Source organism: Lontra canadensis, unplaced genomic scaffold (genome assembly GCF_010015895.1).
Source record: "Lontra canadensis isolate GAN:19392208 unplaced genomic scaffold, GSC_riverotter_1.0 scaffold107, whole genome shotgun sequence".
In the NCBI taxonomy this organism is placed as follows: Eukaryota; Metazoa; Chordata; class Mammalia; order Carnivora; family Mustelidae; genus Lontra; species Lontra canadensis.
Genome location: NW_022631101.1, coordinates 6,340,265 through 6,366,249, shown reverse-complemented (window position 1 = coordinate 6,366,249; position 25,985 = coordinate 6,340,265). Strand labels below are relative to the sequence as shown.

At 46.0% G+C, this 25,985-nt stretch overlaps 3 protein-coding genes across 3 annotated transcripts in view; 1 reads left to right on the top strand and 2 right to left on the bottom strand.

Moving 5' to 3' along the window:
- Positions 1 to 25,985, bottom strand: part of LOC116856139 (zinc finger protein 677-like) — a 125,540-nt gene that overhangs the window by 47,374 nt on the left and 52,181 nt on the right. The window lies entirely within an intron of this gene.
- The window catches only part of LOC116856117 (zinc finger protein 345-like), a 112,901-nt gene that overhangs the window by 38,462 nt on the left and 48,454 nt on the right, over positions 1 to 25,985 (bottom strand). The window lies entirely within an intron of this gene.
- On the top strand, positions 17,658 to 23,525 carry LOC116855929 (vomeronasal type-1 receptor 4-like). Its single transcript, XM_032839020.1, is given in 4 exon segments — positions 17,658 to 17,856; positions 17,859 to 18,597; positions 23,195 to 23,281; positions 23,396 to 23,525. Coding segments are annotated over 4 exon segments (1,155 nt in total).

Below are 25,985 nucleotides of genomic sequence, written 5' to 3'. Positions count from 1 at the left end.
TGCTCTCTTTGGAGGGTTCTGACAAGTCTGGAGAGCGACCTGGGGAGAGATTTTACTGGGGGCCTGGATGCTGAGCTTGGAGTTCTGGCCACATTTCCCTATAACGGGCTGCGAGTGGGACCTCGAGGCCACATGACGATGCTTGGCCTGTGCCTGGGCCAGTGTCTTCCCAGCAGGCCAGGGGACATCGGCAGAGAAAACACCAGGCCTGTTGGCTGTGAACTTGGTGATGAGAGGTGAGTCCTGGCAGGCGTGCTTTAGAGCTCGGCAGACTGAATCCACACCAGTCTTTGGGCTGCCTCACCAGCACACATTTCCCCGGCTTCCCTGAGAGGCAGTGTAGACCACTCCTCAGGTGTCACGAAGGGGAGCTGACCTGCGGGGACCGGGCCCAGGACAGATCGTCTCGTATTTGTTTGGCTGGGCAGTGGCCTGGTGGGGTGCTGTGGGAGAAGGAACCTCACATCACACACCTCAGAATGTGTCACCCGTGCCGCACACAGGTGTGCGGGAGTGTCAGGGTGTGTGACGACTGTCCACCGGGACTCCACACAGGACTGACGCACTCAGCCACGTCGCCACAGCATAGAACGTGCAGCGTGTAAATGGCAACAATCCTTTTGGAGGGTAATCTGGGAGTAGCCACAAAATTTTGCAAGATGCCTCGTCTTGATCTAGGATCACAGAAGGCATCCGACAGATCCCTTCGCCTGGGCCCAGAGACACCTCCACAAGCATCTGCTGGCCGACTTGCACAAAATAGAAAAAATACATATTTCAAAGAAAGAAACTGGAATATGAAAAACACGTAGGACACCCACGGGGCTCCTCTAGGCCGGCCTGGGGTTGACTGTAATCCCGCGCACCTGAGAATGAAGCGAAATGCAGATGGAGACACAGAGCAGGGAGGCAGGAGTGAGACTCACCCTCAGGTGGGCGCCCACGTCCACGGGTTCCTTCCACGAGCCCTGCTGCTTCTGCCGCGGTCTCACGGGTGGTCTCGGGGGCAAAGCCTCCCTCCTCTGCTCTTCCTGCCTGCAGAAAAATCATGTGAACTGTCTGGCCGCCCCGACCTTCCTGCCCATACAGTGACTGGGCACCAGGAACACTCCTAGAGCCCAGACATCACCTCTGTTCTGGGGGGGGGGGGGGGGGGCTCCACGGCCCAAGAATCATTCCGACCCTGTGGTTCCTCACCTCTGTCTTGGTTCCCTCCTGCTGTCAGTCCTGTGGAAGGACCCCGGGACCTGTAAGTCCTGAGCCCTCCTGGGTTCCAGGTTTTCATTCTTATTGGAGCCCAAGGCCTGGGGGGCAAGGGCCTCCGCCCAGCACTTCATGGGGCACCTCCGGCTGCTGGCCAGGTGCCCGAAGTCCCGCAGTTCTTGCATTTCACCTGCGGGGGGAGGGAGCGAGTGCTCAGCGAGTCAGCAGAAATCGGGGCGGCTTTCACAGGTTCATGTCAGGGCAGAGATTTGGAGTTGGAAGAGGACACAGACCCAGTGCCGGTGGCCAGGAAATTGAAGATGTTATGGCCCCACTCGGAGCCCATTTTATGATGTCCACGAACTGGATTGAGCATTGTGGACACCAAGCTGAACGTGCCACTAAGTGGGGAATAAGGTTGCTCCCCAGAGGATCTGACTGGGCCAATCCCCCAGGTTAGGACATCAAAACAGGCCAGCTGGGATAAGTCAGAAGCCCCCAGTTATGGACATACAGGTGTCAGCATTTACTCACTCTGTGGGGGCCAGCAGATCCTCTGGTTTTTGAAACATTCAAGCCACCACTTACCCCGGTTTTCTCTTCTGGGGAGGGATTCCTTTGCCCCACTGGTCCCCTCTGTGGCTTCCTTACATTCTGAGCTATAGGGAGTCTTGGAAGCCGCTGGTATATGCAATCCCCCACCATATCCTTGGGCTTCTGGCCTTTCTCCCTCGGGGATTGATCGTCGGACTCCCTACTCACAAGAAAAGGACCAAAAAAGAAATCATGTAGACACAGAGATAGAAGTCCCTCATACCCCTACTTCTCTGCCGGGACTGGGTGGGGGACTCACTGATCACCAAGTGACACCCACAGGGATATGGTCTCTGGAGAACTGATGTCCATTCTGTGCCATGTTGTGAAGTTATCCCATCATTACTTACTCCCAGGATAGGACACTGCCTCATAGGAAAAGGCCACTTGGTCTATAAATGGTGAACTTAGATTTGCAACATGGAAGCCTGTACAAGTCCTCCCTGAAAATATTGGTATGACTCAGGCCCGTGACCTGGGTTTCCCTCCAACTGCTCCCTCCAAGTGTAAGGTGTCTTTTCATCTTTATCAAAACCAATAAGGGGGCCAACAGCTAGTGATTCTTTCCCCATGGATTTCCGGAAGAGTCTGTTTTCACTGAACAATGTCTTACTGAGAAAACCCACCACTTCCTCTGACAAAGGCTTGCGGGGATTTGATGTGACGCTAATGAACACCTGTGACTCTTCGTGACCCCCATCACCATCACCATGACAACATGGCCGTTGTCGGCAGAGGCGCCCCCAAGCCGCACCGGGACACACACCCGAGGTTGCTGTGCCAGCTCACAGACGTGCAGGGCTCTCAAAGAAGAGCCCGGGTGATGGTGAGGGTCACACAAGTCAGAAGCTTCCCAGCATGTTTGCGCACAAATCTACAGCCCACACCAGCGCCCCAGAGGGAATCCCCGCACCCCCTCCCCAGACCTTGCCCACGTTACCCCCTGACATTCGTCCCACCTCTCCTCTTGGTCTCCGTGTCTCCGTGAAGCTGTGAGAGGCCAGCCCCCCGGAGGCTGACATTTCTTACTGGAGACACAGAGGGCACTAGGGTCCTCTCCTGGCACCAGAGGAAACCGTGGCATTACTTCCACGGCAGCAACAATGACCCATTTCTCTGTCATCAAGTCAAGCTGATAGAAAAGAGGGTCAGGATACAGTCAGAGTTCTGCGCACAGGAGGAAGCCTTGGGATCATGTAAGATAACTAAACAAACTCCCAATTTCCTGCGCTCCTGAATGCAAAGCTACTCAGAGTAAAGGCGCTTTCCTCCAATTCAGCCGTGGGTTTGCCGATGACCTCCACCAGGGGGCGCTGCGGGCACAGGGAACGCTGGTGGTCCCCAGGTGGGAGAACTCTGCCCTGTGATTTGATTACTGCTCGTCCCTGCAACTGGCCAGTGCCCACATACCCACGTGGCTAACAACGGGCTTTCAGCCCGGATCATATCATGGGGGGAGACATCAGCACTTGACTGGGAGGCCAACTCGTTCCTCCACATGTCACCTGCCCAACCTCTCCCACACTTACGTCTCTCTGCGGAATCCCAAGCTGCTTTAAGAAATCTTTCCCCTGTCCCACTGAGAGCTGGGTGGGGTCCATCACTGTTGCTCTGTCCCAGGGACTCTGTTGCCCTGTGGGAGATGGAAAATGAAACCACAGAACTCTGCACATCCCTGGACCCCCACCCCTGCCAATGCACAAGACAGCCAGCTCCCACCTCTAGCCCGCCGCTGTCTACCCTTTTACCTTTTCTTCTAATTACACCTCCGTAGTCTTCTACTAGAAACACAGTACTAATTTGAATGAGAAATAAGATGACAATTAAAAAAAATTTCTCCACTAGACTTTCCTGACTTAACTAGACTTTATATATACCTGAAGTACAGATTCCATATTTAGGGACCTTATACTGTATACCATAAAACACTTGGAGAAAGTGATCATGTAATTGGGTTCAAAAAGAAAATTCAATATATTAGAAAACTGGGTATCTTACACTCTATAGTTCCCCTTTGTCATAACTAAATAAAAGTAAATATAACTACACTATTGAACTTCTTTATAAGATTAAGTATGTTCAAACTATTCACATTTCCAGAAATTCTGAAATCAAATTCCTTAAAATAAAAAATGAAATTCAAATGGAAATTATACAGAAGGAAACAAAGATAAAGCACTTTATGGGAAAATTTAGGAGCAGGGCAAAACCAGGTTCAGGGAGAAATTCCTTAGTCTAATGGCCATATTATATACAAACATAGAATTTATAGGACATTTTCATCTTAAGATATTGTAGCGGGGGCGGGGGAAGAAACTGCAGCAGGAAAACAAAAGATCACAAAATGGGGGCACCAGGGTGGTTCAGTCAGTTAAGTGTCAGCCATTGGCTCAGATCCGTGATCTGAGAGTCCCGGGATCAAACCCGGAGTCAGGTTCCCTGCTCAGCGAGGAGCCTGCTTCTCCCTCTCCCTGCCCTCCCCTCCACTCATGCTCTTTCGCGCTCTCTCTCTCAAATACACAGATCTTTTCTTTAAAAAAGGAAGAAAAAAGTGAAATTAGTTAAATCAAAATTAGTTAATCAAATTAGTTAAAATTAGTCAATCAAAAACTCAGTGGGAGTACGTGGCTGGTTCAGTCAGTAGAGGATGCAACTCTTGATCTCGGGTGATGAATTCAAGCCCCACATAGGGGCAGAGTTTACATACCCACATACACCCTTACGTAGGATCTAACAGGAAAATAAAGTGTAATAGGAAAATATATTATTTCTTTGAAAACAGCAATAGAACCCATTACCACAGGCTGCCATAAAAAGATAGTAAAATTTATCATAATAGATTATATTAGAAGAAATGCTGTATCTAATCTTGGGGAAAACATATTTGAAAATCTAGTATAAAGTACACTTTCCTCTTTGATTTTTTTTTTTAAGTAAACTCTGCATCCAACGTGGGACTAGAACTCCCCACATCAAGATGAAGAGTCACATACTCTACCGGCTGAGGGAGCCAGGCGCCCCTCCTTCAAATTTCAAATGACCAGAATTGAGTAATGAGGAAGCATTTCCCAAGGACAAATTAAGGTAGAATAATTCTTGTCGCTGCATTGGACTGGGAGTTTCATTGCTGAGGTGCTGCTCTGTTTCACTTCTGGGTTCATGATCCGGGCTCAGAATTTCAACCAGCTCCAAAGAAGTTCTCATGAACACATTGGCATAAAAGATAAACTAATAAACCACTTACTCTTTTTAAAAGCCCTGGGCCTGGGTGATCAGTCTCTGCAATAACCTAAAAGTTAAAATTTGTCTAAAAATTAACATTTTTTAAGGTTTTTGAATCAGGCCCTGCCCAAAGAGATTCTATTAAACAATAAACAAATCTTTATTTCAACACCTAAAATGGCCCCCTCTCCCTATTTTATTCTATTTTTGTGAGGGGTAAACAGAGGTCCCAAATAGACATGGAAACTAACCTGTGGTTTTGTGTCTGTTGGTGGCCTCTCATATATGAGGGTGCTGGGCTAACCCCACTAGAGGCAGAGGAGATTCTGGGATGACTGAGAAGGCCACTCTTCTCCTGGGCTTTTATACAGCTTGGAATCCCCAGGAAACCCTTTCCCACTAATCCAATCAGCCTAATCTAATCTTGTGTGAGCTCATCCTTGTATGTGAGCTAATCTTTGCCCACTTGCCCAGGACTGGAAAGGATTTGCTTTATTTGAAGAAATGTTTTATTGTTTACACCCTCAGCTCTTTCATTGTATCTCATGTGTATGTATCTGAAACAATATACTGTAATTTGCTCTTTGCAATTCCCAGGGATTTTTTTTTAAAAGATACACATATAACTATATATTTTTTAACACTATACACCATGCTGGAAATGTTCATGCTCACACATTGTTCACACATGTTCATGTTCACACATTGCCAGTGGGAGAGGTTGTGCACATGTGAGGGCACGGGCTATGTGGGAAATCCATGAACCTCTGCTCAATATTGTTGTGAGCCAAAAACTGCCCCAGAGAGTAATACCTATTTTAAAAAAATATTTACAAGTATGCCAACATACTGGCTGATTCATTCTACGTCTTGCTACAAACAGGGTAACTTAGTCTCCCCAAGGCAAGGAGTTCAGTGGCAATCAGGGGTTTGAAAACTGAAATGAAGAATGGTTCTGGAAAAAAAAAAAAAAAGAATGGTTCCGTTTATCCACAGAATCAGAGCCTGCCTCAGATGCTGAGAATGCCAGCCTGGCCAGGCCCAGATTCCGTCAGAGCACAGACGGGTTGCTGGTCTCCAACCCCCAGGAGACCTGGAAGCCAGCAGGTGTCCCAGGCCTGGGCAGGGAGGAGAAGCTCTGACAAGGAGAAGGATCCCAGGAGGATTTGGGTATGAGCTTGGAGGGGATGAGGAAGGAGATGGGTGGAGCTCCAGAGAGCGCTCCGGAAGGGTGTTCCCTGGGCAGGGTCTGCATTCAGGCGGGTTTCTCCACCCACCTGTTTCCCAGCTCTCTCCTAGGTCTGGGGAAATGGAAGGCTCTTCTGCACTTGGAGTTCTTCTGCCCTTGGTTAGGGAGGGGTGTCAGGAGGAGGGCGTGTTTATTGATGACTGCAACTCTCAAAACTCAGGTGTGATTTCTAAGATAATCTCATCTGAAGACAAAGAGAATGAGGAGGAGAAAGAGAAGGGGTAGGAGGAAGGAATGACTGGCTTTTGGGTAAATGTCCCATCCTAGAAGGAATGCTGTGTTCTCTCTTCCTGTATAAACACTGTATTTTTGTTTAAAAAAAAAATAGAAAATCTTTACTTCTCTACCTCTGATGTTCCTGCCTAATGGGTTTTTCCCCCTGGGTTTTTTTTTTTTTTTTATTTTTTAAATTTCTTTTCAGTGTTCCCGAATTCATTGTTTACACACCACACCCAGTGCTCCATGCAATACGTGCCCTCCTTAATACCCACCACCAGGCTCACCCAACCTCCCACCCCCTGCCCCTTCAAAACCCTCAGTTTATTTCTCAGAGTCCATAGTCTCTCATGCTTCATCTCCCCCTCCGATTTCCCCCAACTCACTTCTCTCCATCTCCCAATGTCCTCTATGTTATTCCTTATGCTCCACAAATAAGCGAAACCATATGATAATTGACTTTCTCTTCTTGACTTACTTCACTCAGCATAATCTCCTCCAGTCCTGTCCATGCTGATACAAAAGTTGGGTATTCGTCCTTTCTGATGGAGGCATAATACTCCATAGTGTATATGGACCACATCTTCCTTATCCATTCGTCTGTTGAAGGGCATCTTGGTTCTTTCCACAGTTTGGCGACTGTGGCCAATGGCCAAAATTGACAGGACAGGAAACAATGTGTGTTGGAGAGGATGTGGAGAAAGGGGAACCCTCTTCCATTGTTGGTGGGAAGGCAAGTTGGTGCAACCACTTTGGAAAACCGTGTGGAGATACCTTAAGAAATTAAAAATAGAGTTTCCCTGTGACCCTGCAATTGCACTACTGGGTATTTACCCCAAAGATACAGACGTAGTAAAAAGAAGGGCCATCTGTACCCCAATGTTCATAGCAGCAATGGCCTAATGAGGTTTGTTTTTTTTTTTTCAGCATAACAGTATTCATTGTTTTTGCACCACACCCAGTGCTCCATGCAACCCATGCCCTCTCTAATAACCACCACCTGGTTCCCCTAACCTCCCACCACTGGTCCCTTCAAAGCCCTCAGATTGTTTTTCAGAGTCCATAGTCTCTCATGGCTCACCTCCCCTTCCAATTTCCCTCAACTCCCTTCTCCTCTCCAACTCCCCTTGTCCTCCATGCTCTTTGTTATGCTCCACAAATAAGTGAAACCATATGATAATTGACTCTCTCTGCTTGACTTATTTCACTCAGCATAATCTCTTCCAGTCCCGTCCACGTTGCTACAAAAGTTGGGTATTCATCCTTTCTGATGGAGGCATAATACTCCATAGCGTATATGCACCACATCTTCCTTATCCATTCGTCCGTTGAAGGGCATCTTGGTTCTTTCCACAGTTTGGCGACCATGGCCATTGCTGCTATGAACATTGGGGTACAGATGGCCCTTCTTTTCACTACATCTGTATCTTTGGCGTAAATACCCAGTAGTGCAATTGCAGGGTCATAGGGAAGCTCTATTTTTAAATTTCTTGAGGAATCTCCACACTGTTCTCCAAACTGGCCTAATGAGTTTTTAAAACCACTTTGTTTCTTTGATTTTCATTCAAGTGAAGGTCGGTTCACTTAAAAAATAAAAATAGATGATTTTTTTGGTTTTATGCATTCTAATGTGAAAAGCATTTAGAATGGTTTCCAGTAAATGGTAAAATTCTTTGGTTTTGCTCTTCTCAAAACCTCTTTTAAACCCTATTATTTCTCTAAAATTTCTTGATTACAAAGTCATTCATTAAGTCTTTCCTCAGTCCCTTAATTCCCAGTCACTCAGAGTGTGAACATCAGATTGGCAGTATTGGAATCATCAGAAATCTTCTGAAAATGGAGAATCTTGGGTCCCATCCAGTATCTCCTCCATAAATGTCTGCCATTTAACAAAATCTCCAGGTAATTACTTTGTACGTGAATATTTGAAAAGTGCATTTCTAAATCACCCCGCTTTCTCCTGAGAAATGACAACACTTACTATGTAAGATTTTAAAAAATAGGGAAGCTATGACCCTGCAATTGCACTACTGGGTATTTACCCAAAAGATACAGATGTAGTGAAAAGAAGGGCCATCTGTACCCCAATGTTTATAGCAGCAATGGCCACAGTCGCCAAACTGAGGAAAGAACCAAGATGCCCTTCAACGGACGAATGGATAAAGATGTGGTCCATATACACTATGGAGTATTATGCCTCCATCAGAAAGGATGAATACCCAACTTTTGTAGCAACGTGGACGGGACTGGAAGAGATTATGCTGAGTGAAATAAGTCAAGCAGAGAGAGTCAATTATCATATGGTTTCACTTATTTGTGGAGCATAACAAATAGCATGGAGAACAAGGGGAGATGGAGAGGAGAAGGGAGTTGAGGGAAATTGGAAGGGGAGGTGAACCATGAGAGACTATGGACTCTGAAAAACAATCTGAGGGGTTTGAAGCGGTGGAAGGTGGGAGGTTGGGGGAACCAGGTGGTGGGTATTAAGCAGGGCATGGATTGCATGGAGCACTGGGTGTGGTGCAAAAACAATGAATACTGTTACTCTGAAAAGAAAAAAAATCCATAAAAAAAAAGATTTTAAAAAGTAGCTCTTAGAAACACATGTAGGTGAGTAATAGGTAGATAGATGATGGACAATCTGTGTTGCTTCCTTGCCTATATGTTTTTTTGTTCTCCAAAAGTATCATACTGACAGTTCAATGAATCTCTTTCCATCAGTATCTAAGACTGAATTTAAGAATGTTATTTTCTCCAAAAAAGTTCCCTTTTATTAATCAGATCACTCATGTCAACTGAGACGGTTCATACAACCCTCTCCTTTTGTCTGGACAAATTAAGAAGTCTTCTCTTGGGTCAATGCCAAAAGTGTTTTCATTTTAGGAAATGTTGCCCTTTGGATTTTTATGTCTATATCAAGTTCAAAGTGGAAACGCCTGGATTCTGTTTAACCTCCAGCTGAGGAGGAAACACTGTGTTCGGATTTCATCCTTGAGTGCTCTGCGATGCCGAGAGAGGTCTGGAGTTTGGGACGGAAGACTTACTTATCTGTCCCTGTTCTCATTAAAACTTCAGCCTTGCTCACACAGCTTCCTAGAAAGACGATGTTGTACTCTGTCCTGAGATTCCCTGTCCCGGTTGTCTCCTCCCTGCAGTATGATGGATTGTAAAGTGGAAAAAGGAAAATTCTGGCACCTGAGAGGACAGTTGTCTTATTTGATTATTCTCTGTTTTACCCAAATTCTGACTTTTTTCAAGAAGGGATTCCTCTAAGGCAGCTGGGAACAGAAGGACGTGCTCACCCCACACCCATCAGGCACGGAGTCCAGCCTCAACCCAGCCACAGGCACAAGGCTCCTCAGGAAAAAACAGCAATTTTCTGTCGTCCGAAGCACAAACTTTGGGGTAGAGATGCACTAACAGTGCAGGCTGGAAGCCAAAGTCTCGGGCCCGCATCACCAAGAGATAGAACCGTCACGAAGGAGACTTGAGTAGGAAGCTGGAGCAAAGAAGCGGCAGAACCTCCACCCACCCTGGACCCACCTGACCCCTTCTTCTCCAGCCCTGCCGACTTTCCACCTCCCTCTCATCATAGCGCGCATAATATTTTGTACTGACTCGGAGTGCCTGGGTGGCTCAGTGGGTTAAGCGTCTGCCGTCAGCTCAGGTCATGATCCCGGGGTCTTGGAATCCAGTCCTGCATCAGGCTCCCAGGAAGCCTGCTTCCCCCTCTCTCTCTCTGCCTGCCTCTCTGCCTACTCATGATCTCTGTCTCTGTCTCTGTCAAATAAATAAATAAAAGCTTTTGAAAAAAGTACTTCGTATTGACTCTATTTATTCCGCATGCAACCCACACATCACAGGGGTCTTCCTTCACGTCGTGGAAATCTTGCTTTATGATCCCATCCTTCCCACAACCTTAAAGATCAGAAGGTTCACCAAGAATTTTTTGACAATTCTCAGGGATCAATGCTCTCATGATTTTCTCTCTTCCCACCTTAGAGTTCCCCATAAAACCCATCTTTGCCTTATATCTAAACAGATATACAACCTAGCCCCAGCACTGTCTAGAAAGAATCCAACTGGAGGCAAAATGACTTAGTTAGCCACAGGGGCTTTACTAAAGGCTCAGAGAGCACGATGGTGGGTGAGGAGTGCCGGCCCACCCAGCAGCAAGTTGGGTAACGGGTTCTCCTAACCCTTGTTTCACTCCCAGTGGCCTCCTTGCTGCTCTGCCATGAGGAGCCCTTGTTTCTTCTTCCGCAACTACTCAGCGCCCGACTCAGTGCCCTTGCTCACGGCCCCCTCTCCTCTGTAATGATCACCCTCTTACCCCAACATTTTGCACTGGTCTTCCTATTTATTTATTATTTTTTTAAGATTTTATTTTTTATTTATTTGTCAGAGACAGAGAGAACCAGCAGGGGGAGAGGCAGGCTCCCTGCTGAGCAAAGAACCGGATCCCTGGATCCTGGGATCCTGACCTGAGCCGAAGGCAGACGCTTAATGGACTGAGCCACCCAGGCATCCCTGGTCTTCCATCTTCAGAGAACAATTTTCTCCCAAGGTTTTTCTGAAAACTGCTCACTAAATTCTTCCTTATTTAAGGAATTAGTGTGTTTTTTGCATTATCCAAACACTTAAAACAGCAATTTTTATAAGTTTTATACATACATACATACATACATACATACACTTCTATATATTTCAATATAAATATCTACATATATATATATATATATTTTGCTCATATATATAACTTTTTACAACCTCTGGTAACTATAAAGAAGGGTCTTCCATTTTCCCCTGCATTGCTTCCATGCCTGTATGTTAGCTTAAGACCCCACTGAGTCATGGTGCTATCATGACTCATAACATCGGAAACAAAGACGTTATTACTCACAGCACAGCAGGAAACATGAACTTCACTTTCCCAGGAGTTCCTTTGTCCCTTGAGGCCCGTGAGCCATGCGCCATGCGGAAGTCTCAGGCAGATCCTGTATAAAACAGTGCGTTTAGGTCACAACCAAGGAAATATCAGTATTTGAAAGGGGGCACCTAACACACCTGCGTATCTTAACTTTTTTTTCTTTTTTTTAAGAGAGGGAGAGAGACGTAGGGCAGGGGCAGAGGGCGAGTGAGAGAGAGAATCTTAAACAGGCTCCACAGCTAGAGCAGGGCCCAACACAGGGTTCGATCTCACGACCCTGCAATCACGACCTGAGTGGGAATCCAGAGTCGGATGCTTAACCGACTGAGCCACACAGGCGCCCCATACACTTAACTTTTGAGGAAGGCTGTACATATTTTTCCCTGCACAGCTAATAAATCTGCTCCTTTCCCCCCAAAGATATACCATAACCTCCAAGTTTATCTCTTAAACGGTCTAGCATGAAAGTTGTCCTTGCCTCTTCCAAGAAGATATCACAAGTATGAGAAACCCAGAGAGCTTTTCAACAACGCCCATCCCTCATTTCTACACTCTCAGGGCTTCTGGCCAACTTTCCCACGAGTCACTCTGACTAATCTCACTGGCATGGTCTCAGATTAAACTCATTCCAGGTTTCTCCTGCGGTCTTTAAAGCACCAGCCATCTGCTGATGTCCCTCAGGATTGTGGCTACATGCAGCCTTATACATTCTGTAAAAAAAAAAAATCAGGGTTTAACTTTACAGGCCAGATAACTATCCCAAAGTTTACATCTTGATGTTCCTACCTAACCTAAGAAAATAATTCCACATCCAGCGTGATGTACCAGTGATGGCATAGACTCTGCCTATGCCAGAAAGGACGGCACCCAGGACACCTGTGTATCAGACCGCCAACACCCCAACTGTTCCACTTTGTGCCTTAACCTAGAGTAGCAATACTCACGGCACTTTTTGTTCATTGCACATCCTGGTATCTTTGTGGGTGCTTGCAAAGCGGGAAGTATAAAAGGCGGCTTCATAAAGGGGCATGAGTTACTAGCGTTCTTCCACATATGACTGCGATGGCTAGACACACACACGCTGTGTGAATGCAGATTCTGAGCGTTCGTGGGACTACGTGAGTCTGTGTGAGCGTGTGTCAGAGTAAGTGCGTGTGATTCTAGTTGAGAGTCTGTACGTGTGGCAGGGTGTGAATATGTGATTGAATGTGAATGTATGTGAGCATCTGGCTGTACGTGTGATTTACATGGGGTCGCATGCATGTGTTTGTACGCGTGTGCACTTGTGTGCACCCACAGGCATGTGTGGCAGGCCTTGCCCACCATTACGCTTTCATCCCAGGCTCGGAAGGGGAGAGGCACTGGGTAGTGGGCCTGGATAAAACGTAGATGTGTTTGTAGGAAAAACCAAAGGGTTCATTTGAACTCCTCTTTTATATGTGTTCATGTATTACAAAAGCAACCAGAGCTCATTACTGAAAATTCGTCAAAAAGAAAGTGTGGAAGGAAGACTGTGATGACCGCCAGCGCACTTGAACCATGTACTTAGCCTCTGCTTGTCTCTTAGACAAGGAACCGTCTAGGGCTGAAACCAGACTCATGCGTTAATTGGCGTTGAGTGCTTTTCCTTGAGTTCCACCTTTCTCTTTGAAAATCCTCAGGGACCAACGTTTTGCTTATAATGTAAGGCTAGTTCACTTCGGTGGTCTGAAGATTTAGGAGGAAATCGATTTTGGGTGGAAGAACTTTCGAGCAAGGCAGATCCCGGGAGACACACCTACTCCCCTCAGTCCCTCACCCGCCAACTCTGAAATGTTCCGCTCCCTTCCACAGGAGACCCACCTGCCTTCAGGACTATAGCCTCGACCAGTGATCCCAATGGTCCCTTTGTAGAGATTAACTAGAAACTTGTAATTGGTTTCGGTAATTACCAACTTCAGAAAAAAAGCTCTTCATAAATGTTCTCAGCTCCCCAGCTGGCACTGTCACTGCGTGGAAAGGTGACATGATAATTGTTCCTCTGAGGGGAGGGAGGTCGCAATCCCTGCTCCATATCCCAGGGTCCTGTGGCTGCCCCTGCTGCTGCCCCTCGGAAGAATTTGTTACTTAAACTGTAACCCCTGGAGGATTTTACTAGTTGCCAAGCACATTTAGATATGGCCTTAAGAAAAACATATACTGGCAACAGGTCTCTGGGGAGAAGGACGATACACGACCGTGAAGCTGGGCAGCTGGGGATGCCCAGTCAGCTCAGGGTAGAACGAAAACTGCCTGTTTCCCTTCTCCGTGATCGCTCCTTTCTCTTCCCAGAAGCGCCCGTTGTTAGCTAGATGAGTCCTTTGAATGTGCTTGGTTAACACTAAACTTTGTCCTCCTCGTGGCCTGTCCGCAAGATGTGACTAACGTTTGACCTTCATCGGTCCTTCTGTTGGCTATTGTTTCTATCTAATAAAAGTGAGGCTGTGGAGTTGCTGGTGGCAGCAGTCCTTTTCGACTGTTGTCCCCTGCTCCCAATCTCTTGCAGCTGCCTTGTTTGTGCCTAATTCTTCTCCCGTCGCCGGCTGGAAGCGGCATGCCCCCCTCCCACAGGCACTAGCTCTTGTGACCACACACTGGGAGCTCACCATCCAGATGGAGGGATGTTTCTAGGAGACTGCCTTCCATTTCCGTCTGAGAGGCAAATTCTATGAAGTCACCTGTTGGGAGTACATGTGGGTAAGTGACCGTATATAAAAAAGGGATCGTTCTGGGTTTGAAACTGATCCAGTGCCAAAGCCACACAAGCACGAGCCTGTAAAGAGAACTAGTAAAGAGAGATGGGGTCCTAGACTTCACACCAATTCCTGCGGGCTCCTGGTGGATTTAACGGAAGCCTCGGGGACAACTCATCCGTATTCGATCCTGTGAAAAGGAATCCTGATTGTTAAGGTAATTAGCACCTGTAGTTCTGAAACCAATAGCTTTCAGCCTATCTTACAGGAATTTGTAGGATTACTAGAGGTGTGCCTGAAATACCTTCAGGTTTATGACTAGGACTGGGAAAAATAGATCTGTAGGAATCCCGTATTCTTGTGAAAAAATGCTTATGTCCCAATGACAGCTGCTAGAATAGAAAGATTTTCTCTGACCATGACTGTGGAGACAGTTGTATCTCCACTGAAAACACTGCGGTCTGTTGATTATCTTGAGATTTTCTCTCTTGAAGCTACTGGAAGCAGCATTTAAGGAAAAGATAATTTTGTAATAATGGGTTTCAGAGAGCAGCTGTTAGGCTCAAATGTATCCTGTGATATTTTCTCTAATATCAACTGCAAATTCTATAAATCAACTTATAAAGCACACAATATTCCTGTATTATTGTAGTTTTCAATTTGCATATGTCATATTTTAACATATTTCCGAGAACTTACCACATGACTAATAGTTTATAATCGGTATGAACAGATAAATATGATCTAAAATGACTAATACTTTAGTTTTTACCTTACATTATCTTATCCTATATTAGAATTCAGTGTCCCAGGGGCGCCTGGGTGGCTCAGTGGGTTAAGCCTCTGCCTTCGGCTCGGGTCATGGTCTCGGGGTCCTGGGATCGAGCCCCGCATCGGGCTCTCTGCTCAGCGGGGAGCCTGCTTCCCCCTCTCTCTCTGCCTGCCTCTCTGCCTACTTGTGATCTCTCTCTCTCTCTGTGTCAAATAAATAAATAAAATCTTAAAAAAAAAAAAAAGAATTCAGTGTCCCATACTTTAGGGTAAGACATGAGATTATGATAGGTGTCCTTATACTTTCGTTCCTGGCATAAAGGCAAATGCCCAAATTGTCTTTTTCTTTCTGTTTCCATCCTTTGAGCACTTCTTGCATTCATTACATTCAACTTGTCACGGGACAGGTTCCTATATAATATAAAACTGCAGTCAGAGCATCTACATTTTCTTAAATTTCTAAAGCTTCATTCATTTTGATATTGGCTTACAGAATAAATCTTTACACATCATGATGAGGTATTACAATGAAAATTATAAAGAAACATACTATCTAGCTACAATAAAATGGCAAAGCTAAAACCAAACCGTATGTCAGGATTATTCAAAGAACACAGCAGCTCTCCGGACTCAGCATAGCACAGAGGCTAGAGGCATTGTCTTTGCAAACAACTCAGACAGACTAAGTCCACACTTTGCCCTAAATAGGGTATACATGTAGGCAAATCACCTATTCTGTCTCTCTGCGTTCTCCTTGTCTTTAAAATGAAAGTAATAGTAGTGATAACTTGTAGTTTTGCTTAAAAAGTATGGGGTGCCTAGCTGTTTCATTCAGTTAAGTGTCTGACTCTTTTTTTTTTAAGATTTTATTTATTTATTTGACAGACAAAGATCACAAGCAGGCAGAGAGGCAGGCAGAGATAGAGGAGGAAGCAGGATCCCCGCTGAGCAGAGAGCCCGATGTGGGGCTCGATCCAAGGACCCCGGGATCATGACCTGAGCTGAAGGCAGAGGCTTTAACCCACTGAGCCACCCAGGCGCCCCTAAGTGTCTGACTCTTGACATCACCTCAGGTCTCTATCTCAGGGTCATGCGTTCAAGCCCTGCATTGGGCTCCACATTGGGTGTGGAGCTACTTTAAAAAAAAAAGAAAAAAGTGAGTTACTACATGTATGAACTTCACAGCAATGATTCGCACATCGTTAAGTGCTCTTTAAAGTGTACATACTTAACTCCGGAAAGTCCCGTGAAATTAATATTTCTCTTGTTAAACTGTATTGATATATAACTGGTATACTAAAAATTGTACATATTTAATGTATATATTTTGATAAGTTTGGAAATCTGCATGCCTCTGGGATGGTATCACCACAATCAAGGTATCCATCACTTCCAAAAAATTTCTTGTGTTCGTGTGCGTGTGTGTGTGTGTGGTCACAACACTTAACATAAAATACATCCTCTTTTCATTATTTACAGTCTACAATACCATTCTTCTAACTTGAGTCACTATATTGTACAACAGATCTCTACAACACACTCACCTTGTATAACTGAAACTTTACATACACTGAACAACAATCCCGCACTCCCCCTTCCTCCAGCACCTGGCAACCACTCTTCTGTTCTCTGCTTCGATGAGTTTGACTTTCAGGTTCCTCATATAACTGAAACCATACAGTATTTTTCCTTCTGTGACTGGCTCCTCCATGTAGGAGTTCCTTCTTTTTGAAGCTTGAGTCATGTTCCACTTGTATTCCTTTGTAGGTAATCCTACACTTTCCTTAGCCATTCCCAGTCAATGGCCATTTGAATTGTTTCCATATCTTGGCCATTGGGAATAATGCTATAATGAACGTGGACATGCAGCTATCTCTTGGAGAACTTGATTTCAATTCTTTTGGATATATACCAAGAAGTGGGACTGCTGGATGAGGTGATAGTTCTATTCTAGTCTTTTGAGGAATCTCTATACTGTTTCCCATAGTGGCTTCAATATTCTACATTTCTACCAACAGTGTATACAGACTCCAATTTCCCCACATCTTCACCCACACTTATCTTTGGGGTTTTTTGGATACCAGTCATTCTAACATGTGTGATAGCATCTCATTGTGGCTTTGGTCTGCGTTTCCCTGACGATTAGCAGAGTTGAGCCCATTTTCATATACTTGCTGACCACTCATATGTTCTTTGGAGCGATGTTTGTTCAAGAAATTTGCCCATTGGCTAACTGGGTTATTTCTTCCACTGAGTTGTTAAGAGATTCTTCATATTTTATTAACCCTGTATCAGATGAACACTCTGCAGATATTTGCTCCCATTCCACAGACTGCCTTTTCACTTTGGTGATTATTTCCTTTGCTCTGCAGAAGTTTTTTGTTTTATATAGTACCACTCATCTTTTTGTTTCATTTTGTTTGCTTTCCTGCTGGTGTCAGATCCAGGAAATCATGGCCGAGACCAACGCCAAAAAGATTTTCCTCTATGTTTCCTTAAAGGGGTTTTACAGTTTCACATCTTATATTTAAGTCTTTAATACATTTTGAGTTGATTTTTTTGTATGCTGTAAGATTGGGGCCCAATTTCACCCTTTTACATGTGGATATCCAGTTCCCCCAGCACCATTTCTAAGGGAAAACGAACGATAAGTGGATAATCCTGGATTTTAGTTGACATGATGCTTGAAGCCCACACCTCATATTCCCATGCAGGATCCTCTGGTTCTGAAGACAAATCTCAGTGGCTGGAATCTGGCAGGATGGCCTCCAGGGATCTGGTCATAGGAGTGATCTTCTTAACCCAGACCATGGTTGGAATCCTGGGGAACTTCTGTCTTCTTTACCATTATCTCCTCCTTTACTTCACTAGGTGCAGGTTGAGGCCCACAGATTTGATTGCTGAACACCTGACTGTAGCCAACTCCTTATCCCTCCTCTGTAAAGGAGTCCCCCAGACAATGGCGCTTTTGGGTGGAACAGTTTTCCAGGTGATTTTGGATGCAAACTTCTTTTCCATCTTCACAGAGTGAGCAGGGGTGTGTCCCTAGGCGGCACCTGCCTCTTGAGTGTCTTCCAGGCCATCACGATCAGCCCCAGGGACTCAAGTTGGACAAAACTTAAAAGGGAAGCTCTCAAGCATATTGACTTCTCCATATTCCTGTGCTGGGTCCTCTACATGCTGGCAAATATCCTTTTTCCTATCCATGTGATTGGCAAATGGAGCAACAAGAGCATCTCGATGAGAAAGGATTTGGGATACTGTTCTGTGATAAGTAGTAACAAAATCACACAATTGGTACAAGCAGCACTGTTATCATTCCCTGATGTTTTATATTTAGGACTCATGATCTGGGCCAGTAGCTCCATGGTTTTCATCCTGCACAGGCACAGGCAGCGGGTCCAACACATTCACAGGCCTAACAATGTCTCCCCCAGATCCTCTGCTGAGTCCAGAGCCACCCAGAGCATCCTTGTCCTGATGAGCACCTTTGTGTCCTTCTACTCCCTTTCCTCCATCTTCCAAGTCTGCATTATTCTCTTCGGTGATCCCAGTTGGTTGCTGGTGAGCATCTCTGCCTTGATCAATGGATGTTTCCCAAGTGCCTGTCCCTTTATTCTCATGAACCGTATCTCCAGTGTGTTCAGGTTCTACTTAGCCTGGATGAGGAACACAACACCCACTAAACTCATGACAAATATGTAAATTGTATGTTCTTGCATAGTGTATGGTTGTTTATTCATTCAACCTCCACACCTCCAAACTGCAAGCATTATGTAAAAAAAAGCCAGAATGAGCTTCTTTCCCATAAGAAACAGTAAATAGTAATAATAAATGTAAATGAAACATTATGGAATGTTATGAAAATACATAACTGAAATTTTATTCACACTTCTAGTGAAGTAATTTGGAATTTGTGCAATTAAAAAATTGTTCCTGAAACAATCTAGAGATTGTGGGGAGGTCTTCAAGTGTGTAACTTTTAATTTGACAAATTAAATATATCTAGAAATTGACTAATCTTTAAATTTTTTTAAAAGATTGAAGAGAATTTAACATGTAAGATGGTATTCAAGAAAGTAAAGAAGAAAATGTTCTTGAGCCTGGGTGGCTCAGCTGGTTAAGCATCTGCCTTTAGCTCAGGTCATGATCCCAGGGTCCTGGGATCGAGGCGCTCATTGGGATCCCTGTTGAGCAGGGAGCCTGCTTCTCCCTCTGCTGCTCTCCCTACCTGTGCTCTCTTAAGCTTTCTGTCAAATAAATACAGGTAACCCTTTACCACATTACAGATAGTAAAGGTACCTCAGGACAGAATATTCCCAATTCCTCCCTCCCAATCCTTATAATATTGCTATCATTTATTTTGCTTATCCATAAGCTGTAATCACCCAGTACGCTGTTCCTAGTTTGAGTTTGAAGTTATCTTTTTTTATATTATGTTACATTAGTCACCATAGAGTACCTCATTAATTTCTGATACAGCGTTCCATGATTCATAGTTTGCGTATAACACCCAGTGCTCCATGCAATCTGTGCTCTCCTTAACACCCATCACTGGGCTAACCCATCCCAAAACCCTCAGTTTGTTTCTCAGAGTCCATAGTCTCTCATGGTTCATTTCTCCTTCTGATTCCCACCCCTCCCTTCATTTTTCCCTTCCTTCTCCTAATGTCCTCTATGCTATTCCTTATGTTCCACAAGTAAGTGAAACCATATGATAATTGACTTTCTCTACTTGACTTACTTCACTCAGCATAATCTCCTCCAGTCCCATCCATACTGAAGCAAAAGTTGGGTATTCATCCTTTCTGATGGCTGAGTAATATACCATTGTGTATATATACCACATCTTCTTTATCCATTCATTTGTTGAAGGGCATCTCAGCTCTTTCCACAGTTTGGCGACTGTGGCCATTGCTGCTATGAACACTGGGGTGCAGATGGCCCTTCTTTTCACTACATTTGTATCTTTGGGGTAAATACCCAGTAGTGCAATTGCAGGGTCATAGGGAAGCTCTATTTTTAATTTTTTGAGGAAACTCCACACTGTTTTCCAAAGTGGCCGCACCAACTTGCATTCCCATCAAGAGTGTAAGAGGGTTCCCCTTTCTCCACATCTTCTCCAACATTTATTGTTTCTTGCCTTGTCAATTTTGGCCACTCTAACTGGTGTAAGGTGGTATCTCAATGTGTTTTTTTTTTTAAAGATTTTATTTATTTATTTGACAGAGATCGCAAGTAGGCAGAGAGGCAGGCAGAGAGAGAGGAAGGGAAGCAGGCTCCCTGCTCAGCAGAGAGCCCGATGCAGGGCTCGATCCCAGGACCCTGGGATCATGACCTGAGCCGAAGGCAGAGGCTTAACCCTCTGAACCACCCAGGCGCCCCCTCAATGTGGTTTTTGATTTGAATCTCCCTGATGGCTAATGATGATGAACATTTTTTCATGTGTCTGAATAGTTATCTATTAAATCAGTTAAGAATAAGAAAAAAAATAAAAATAAAATCTTTTTAAAAAGAAAAGAAAATGTTCTCATGTGATAATGAAGTAGCATGGGGTGAAGGTGGAGTGCAAATTTAGGTTCAGTTAGGAACATTCTGGACTAAGTTATAAAACTTGTAGGTCACATCCTTAGAGAGATAGTAGTATTTAAAATATGATCACATGGAGGAATATTAGCATATTTAAAACATTTAATGTAGAAATAGACAAAGGGACCTGGGTTGGGACAAAGGAGAACCCAAAAACTTGTTTTCACTGAGAGATGAATGGTGACAATTTAAAAAAAAAAAAACAACTCATCAGGTAACCAACTGAATGGGAGAAGATATTTGTAAATGACATAGCTAATAAGGGGTTAATACCCCAAATACATAAAGAACTCATACAACTCAACCAAGAAAAAACCTGGTTTAAAAATGTGCAGAAGACCTGAATACATATATATTTTTTTAATTTACAGACAGAGATCACAAGTAGGCAGAGAGGCAGGCGGGGGGCGGGGGTGGGGGGGAAGCAGGCTCCCCGCTGAGCACAGAGCCCGATGCGGGGCTTGATCCCAGGACCCTGAGATCATGACCTGAGCCGAAGGCAGAAGCTTTAACCCACTGAGCCACCCAGGCGCCCCTTGAATAGATATTTTTCTAAAAATGACATACAGATGGCCAACAGATACAGGAAAATACGTCCACCATCATTTACCATCAGGGAAATGCAAATCAAAACCACAACGAGATATCGCCTCACACCACTCACAAGACGTATCCATCTTCAGTGGTGGTCAGAGAAAAGTAAATTACAAAATATCTCATTTGTTTTGTGACCACCAGCTTGTTAAGTTAAAAGGCTGCTGGGACATCTGGGTGGCTCTGTTGGTTAAGTGTCTGACTCTTGATTTTGACTGAGTTCTTGATCTCAGGGTCATGAGTTCTAGCCCCACACTGGGCTCCATGCTGGGGGTGGAGCCTACTGGTAGATAGATAGATAAAAGTTTGCCGATATGGTCTCTTTCTGAGATTAGTAGAAACATACCATTTCATACACGCATGTAGGGAATATCAATGATCAGTGACCTTTTGAGAGACAATTAGGGAGTCTTTATCAAAAGTTGATAGATGCATATTCTTGCATACGATTCTACTAGCTAGAAAACACTTAATCACGTGCTCAGAAATGCCCCCATAGCCGTTACTGGTGGACATGCAAATAACAGCACAAAAACGAAGAAAAATACATATATGCCAGGGATCCCTTTGGTTAACCTGGACTTTGAAGATAATCCCATTACAGGGGCGCCTGGGTGGCTCAGTCAGTTAAGTGTCTGCCTGTCACTCAGGCCATGATCTCAGGGTCCTGGGATAGAGTCCCGCATCAGGCTTCCGGCTCCTCGGGGAGCCTGCTTCTCCCTCTCCCTCTGCCTGCCAGTCCCCCAGATTATGTTCTCCCTCTCTGTCAAAAAAAAAAATTATTAAATAGGGATAAAAGGAGAAAAGATCAAAAGGTCTCAAGATGAGGATAATGATTCAGCAGTCCTTACCCACTCAGATTGCGAATGCTGAGCAAATTCCAGGGGACACATGCAGCTTCCAGGATGACTGAGGAAGGATGAGGATGAAGGGAAGCTTCGGAGCCTTTATGTTGCTGGAGGAGCCCCTCTGAGCACTAGTGCTGACCTAATCAGCATGACACAACCAACTTTGATCGAATCATCCCTCAAGATATAAAGGGATTATTTATTTCCTGTTTATTTTTTCTCAGAAAAATAAACCTGCCCTCGTGCTCCCTCTCATTCTCTCAAAATAAATAAATTATAAAATCTTTAAAAAATGAAAAAAAAAACTGTTTAAACATGAAGATGCATGAGCATGATGATGCAGAAATTTAGTTCCTCCCTTCCTGTTGGTAGCAACAGCAAAGATCGTAGCAAATGAGAACACAGCCCAAGTATGTTCATGGCAGCATGCTGTGTTGTGGTAGCCTTCGAGTCTTTTTAAAAGATTTTATTTAAGTAGTTGAGAGGGAGGGAGGGAGAAAGAGAGAGAAAGTACCCACGAGTTGGGGGGGAGGGGCAGAGGGAGAAGCAGACTCCCCACTGAGCAAGGAGCCAGACTCCTGGGACTCTAGGATCATGACCTGAGCCAAAGACAGATGCTTAACCAACTGAGCCATCCAGGTGCCCTTTTTATTATCTTTTATATACTTGAGTAATTATTTATTAGAGATGAATCTTATGGCTCACAACCTGTTTATTAGAGAAGTACAGAATTCCAGGATTTCATCAAAGTATTCAAAGCTCCATTTCCCACCCAACCCTGATCCCAAAGGAGAAGTTTGGAGTGGATGGTACAAGACTGCCCAAACGGGGGCGCCTGGGTGGCTCAGTGGGTTAAAGCCTCTGCCTTCCGCTCGGGTCCTGATCCCAGGATCCTGGGATCGAGCCCCATATCGGGCTCGGGCTCTCTGCTCAGCAGGGAGCCTGCTTCCTCCTGTCTCTCTCTGCCTGCTGCTCTGCCTACTTGTGATCTCTGTCTGTCAAAAAAAATAAAATAAAATCTTTAAAAAATTAAAAAAAAAAGTGCCAAAACGCCTACATATCTTGAAGCGATCTTAAGGGTAAATAGAGATTCACTTTATTTTCCTTAATTGTGTGAATGCTTGAAATGTCCATATTGAATAAATCAATATTGGGAAACTATCTTCACCATCAATTATTTTTAGTTCATTGCTGGCTTCATGTTTACACAAAGATGTATTTGTCAGATACTCGTAGGTAAGACTGACTTGTATAAATTGTCCTACAGAGTCATCCAGTCCTTACAGATCCAGGGCCGAGTTCCTGCTCTCTTTCGCCAAGAACGGGAACGCGGGAGAGAAATAACTCCATTTCAGTAATGGGTCTGGTAGACATTTTATCGTTTTAAGGTCTGATTTTCCTGTGACTTATACAGAATGAAATTATCAGCGACAAGAATACTGAAAACGTGTTTTTCATTGTATGGAAGAAACCCCTCCGATGAAGCTACGTCATCCTTGCACCCTTGCTGGGCAGCGCTCGCTTCTCATTTCACCGTGTTAGAAGCAACAGATCCGGCAGGGTCTTCAACAGCTGTGGGGGAGCTGGGCCAGGAGTAAGACAGGGAGGCGTCCCCTTCCCCTGGCTTTGCTGCCCTGCTTTCTGACACCACGACAGGCCCCTGCAGAAGTGTCCCCTTACTGTGCGGGGCTCCGCTCGAAGGCACAGCCACCCACACGCCTTCTCCGAGACCAACGCGAGTTCTGAGCAGCGCCAGGAAGGTGGCCTTTTTCCAACCAATAGGAGCGAGCCACGCCCCGCGGAGGGGCCTATAAAAGGCAGGTCCTAGCGGCGATTCCACACTCCGCAGTCCGAGCGTCCCGGAGTGAGGATCATCCCTGCGGGCATCGAGATGGGCTCGGAAACTGGAGGCTCAGACCCACGCAGCCCCTCCACGCGACACCCCGCGGGCCAGCCGCCCTGCCATCAGAATTCCTGTAAAGCAAAGGGCTCAGGTGTAGCGGAGAAACCACTCGAAGGGAAAGAGGAGACATTCTCTTCCCCATTAAGAGAGAGCCGCACCCAGAGGCAAGGTAGTGATCCGGGCAGTTCGCGCACGGAGGCTGGAAGGAGGGGTGGGGTCAGGGTTTTATCTTGAGATAGGTGATGGGAAATGTCACCCAGCCCTCGGGGGGTTGAGAAACAGGGCAGTGGTACCCGGAACCACACTGCTGTGGTCCGCCTGGGACACCGAACAACCTCCGTCGAGAAGACCGTCCACAAAGCCGGAGCAGGGCGGGACTGCGGAGTTGTGCGGGCTTCGGGGGAGGCCACTCACCTAAACTCCCTTTTCCGCTAGGGTCAGAGCCGCAGACTGATGAGGAGCATGCCCAGGAAGCTGAGCTCGAAAGAGTCGGCGGCATCTCTGGACCGGGTAGGAGCTGACTTTCCTGGGGAGGAGGGACAGGATGTGGGGTAGCTCAGTCTCCCGGTCAGGGGACTGGGAGCTCTGCGGCCTCCTTGCAGATCCCGGACTCGAGGAACAGCTGGGAACTAGTTCTGGTTGCCAGCTTTGGTCCTGTGTGTCTAGGATGGCCCGGGGGGTGAGGTGTCCTGCCGGAGCAGTCACGAGACTCTCTGTCCCCAGGGTCGGAAGGCTGCTCCAGTCGGGAGGGCTCCGGGAAGAGGAAAATCGGTTCCAGCGACGGCACCTGCGCCGGAGCAGGTGGGCTCTAGCTCTGGGCCCGGAGGGGTGCCGACAGAAAAGCGGGTCACATGTGCAGGGCGTGGGCACAGAGGGGCTGTTGAGTTGCCCAAGCGAGTTAGCAGACTCTGGAATCCAGGGGGCATCTGGGGACCCCGGATGGGCACGGCGGTCCTACTCATCCCACCAAGGGACGGGGCGGGACTGAGTAGGAGACAGGGGGAGTTCCCCCAAGCGAGTGGCTGGGGGATCCCTGGGTGGTCTGGCTGGTCGTTCACCCGCGTGCTTCCTCTGCAGGGGCCTCTCTCGCAGACGAGCCCAGTGTCACTCCGGGAAGGAAGACACGGAGGACGCCCGACGGGGATCGCGGCGGCGAGAGCGAGGAGACCGCGGGTGCCCGCCCCAGGAGACAAGGGGCGCGAGGCTCGGGGCGCAGCGGGCGCCGCAGATACAGGTCCCCGGGAGACCGGCCGCCTCCCCTGCGCAAGAGGCTGGTGACAGCCCTGAGCGCCCTGTCTGAGGCCATCCATCAGGACGTCGCCCAGGCGTGCGAGCAGCGGGAGCACTCCCCGCTGACCTGGGAGCAGCGCTCGGGGCTCGAGGAACTCTGGGGGCCCCTGTGCGCGGCCTTGCAGACCGTCTACACCATGGCCCACCAGGCGGCCTACGTCTTCCCTGCAGAGAGCTGGCTCGCGCCGGGCCGCAGCCGAGCACCGGAGGACTCCCGCGGGGGCGGAGGACAAGCCCTGGGCGGCAGGGCATGTTTGAGACACAGTGTGTCCCTGAGGGATAGAACCTGGGGTGGTCCGCGGAAAGGTCCTCGAAACTGGGACTCAGAATGGGGAGATAGAGGCTTAAATGTCATGTTAGGCATTTTCGTGTATTCAGAGTATCTTGGGACAGCCCAGCGTTATTTTATAACGAGAACAAATATCAGGCTGTAATCCATATGTATTGAGTATTTTAACGTGTAGTGAAGGCAGCATACTTATAGCCTCCCCTTTGATCCTGGACTGAGGCCACAGGCCTAGGGTACCATTCCCTGGGGAGAGATGGCTATATTGTTCAGTTTGATGAGATCATGGTGAAGTCACCAGGTCATTTTTGTTCCCTTTTCAGTTATTTTATATAAAACCTGAGTCAAGCTATACTAATGTTATTGACCATATGTATTTATTCTTACAGCCGGCTCATATTATACACCTAATTTTGTTTTCTTCTATTTTATAGATTTCAAGTTATCCTATTTATGAGAGGATATTAAGACTAATGTAGTCATTTTTTATATATTTTATTTTATATAGTTTCCTATTTGTATTTTATACTGGGATCATGCAGTCTTTAATCATATAAATGTATATAACTTTATGTAAGA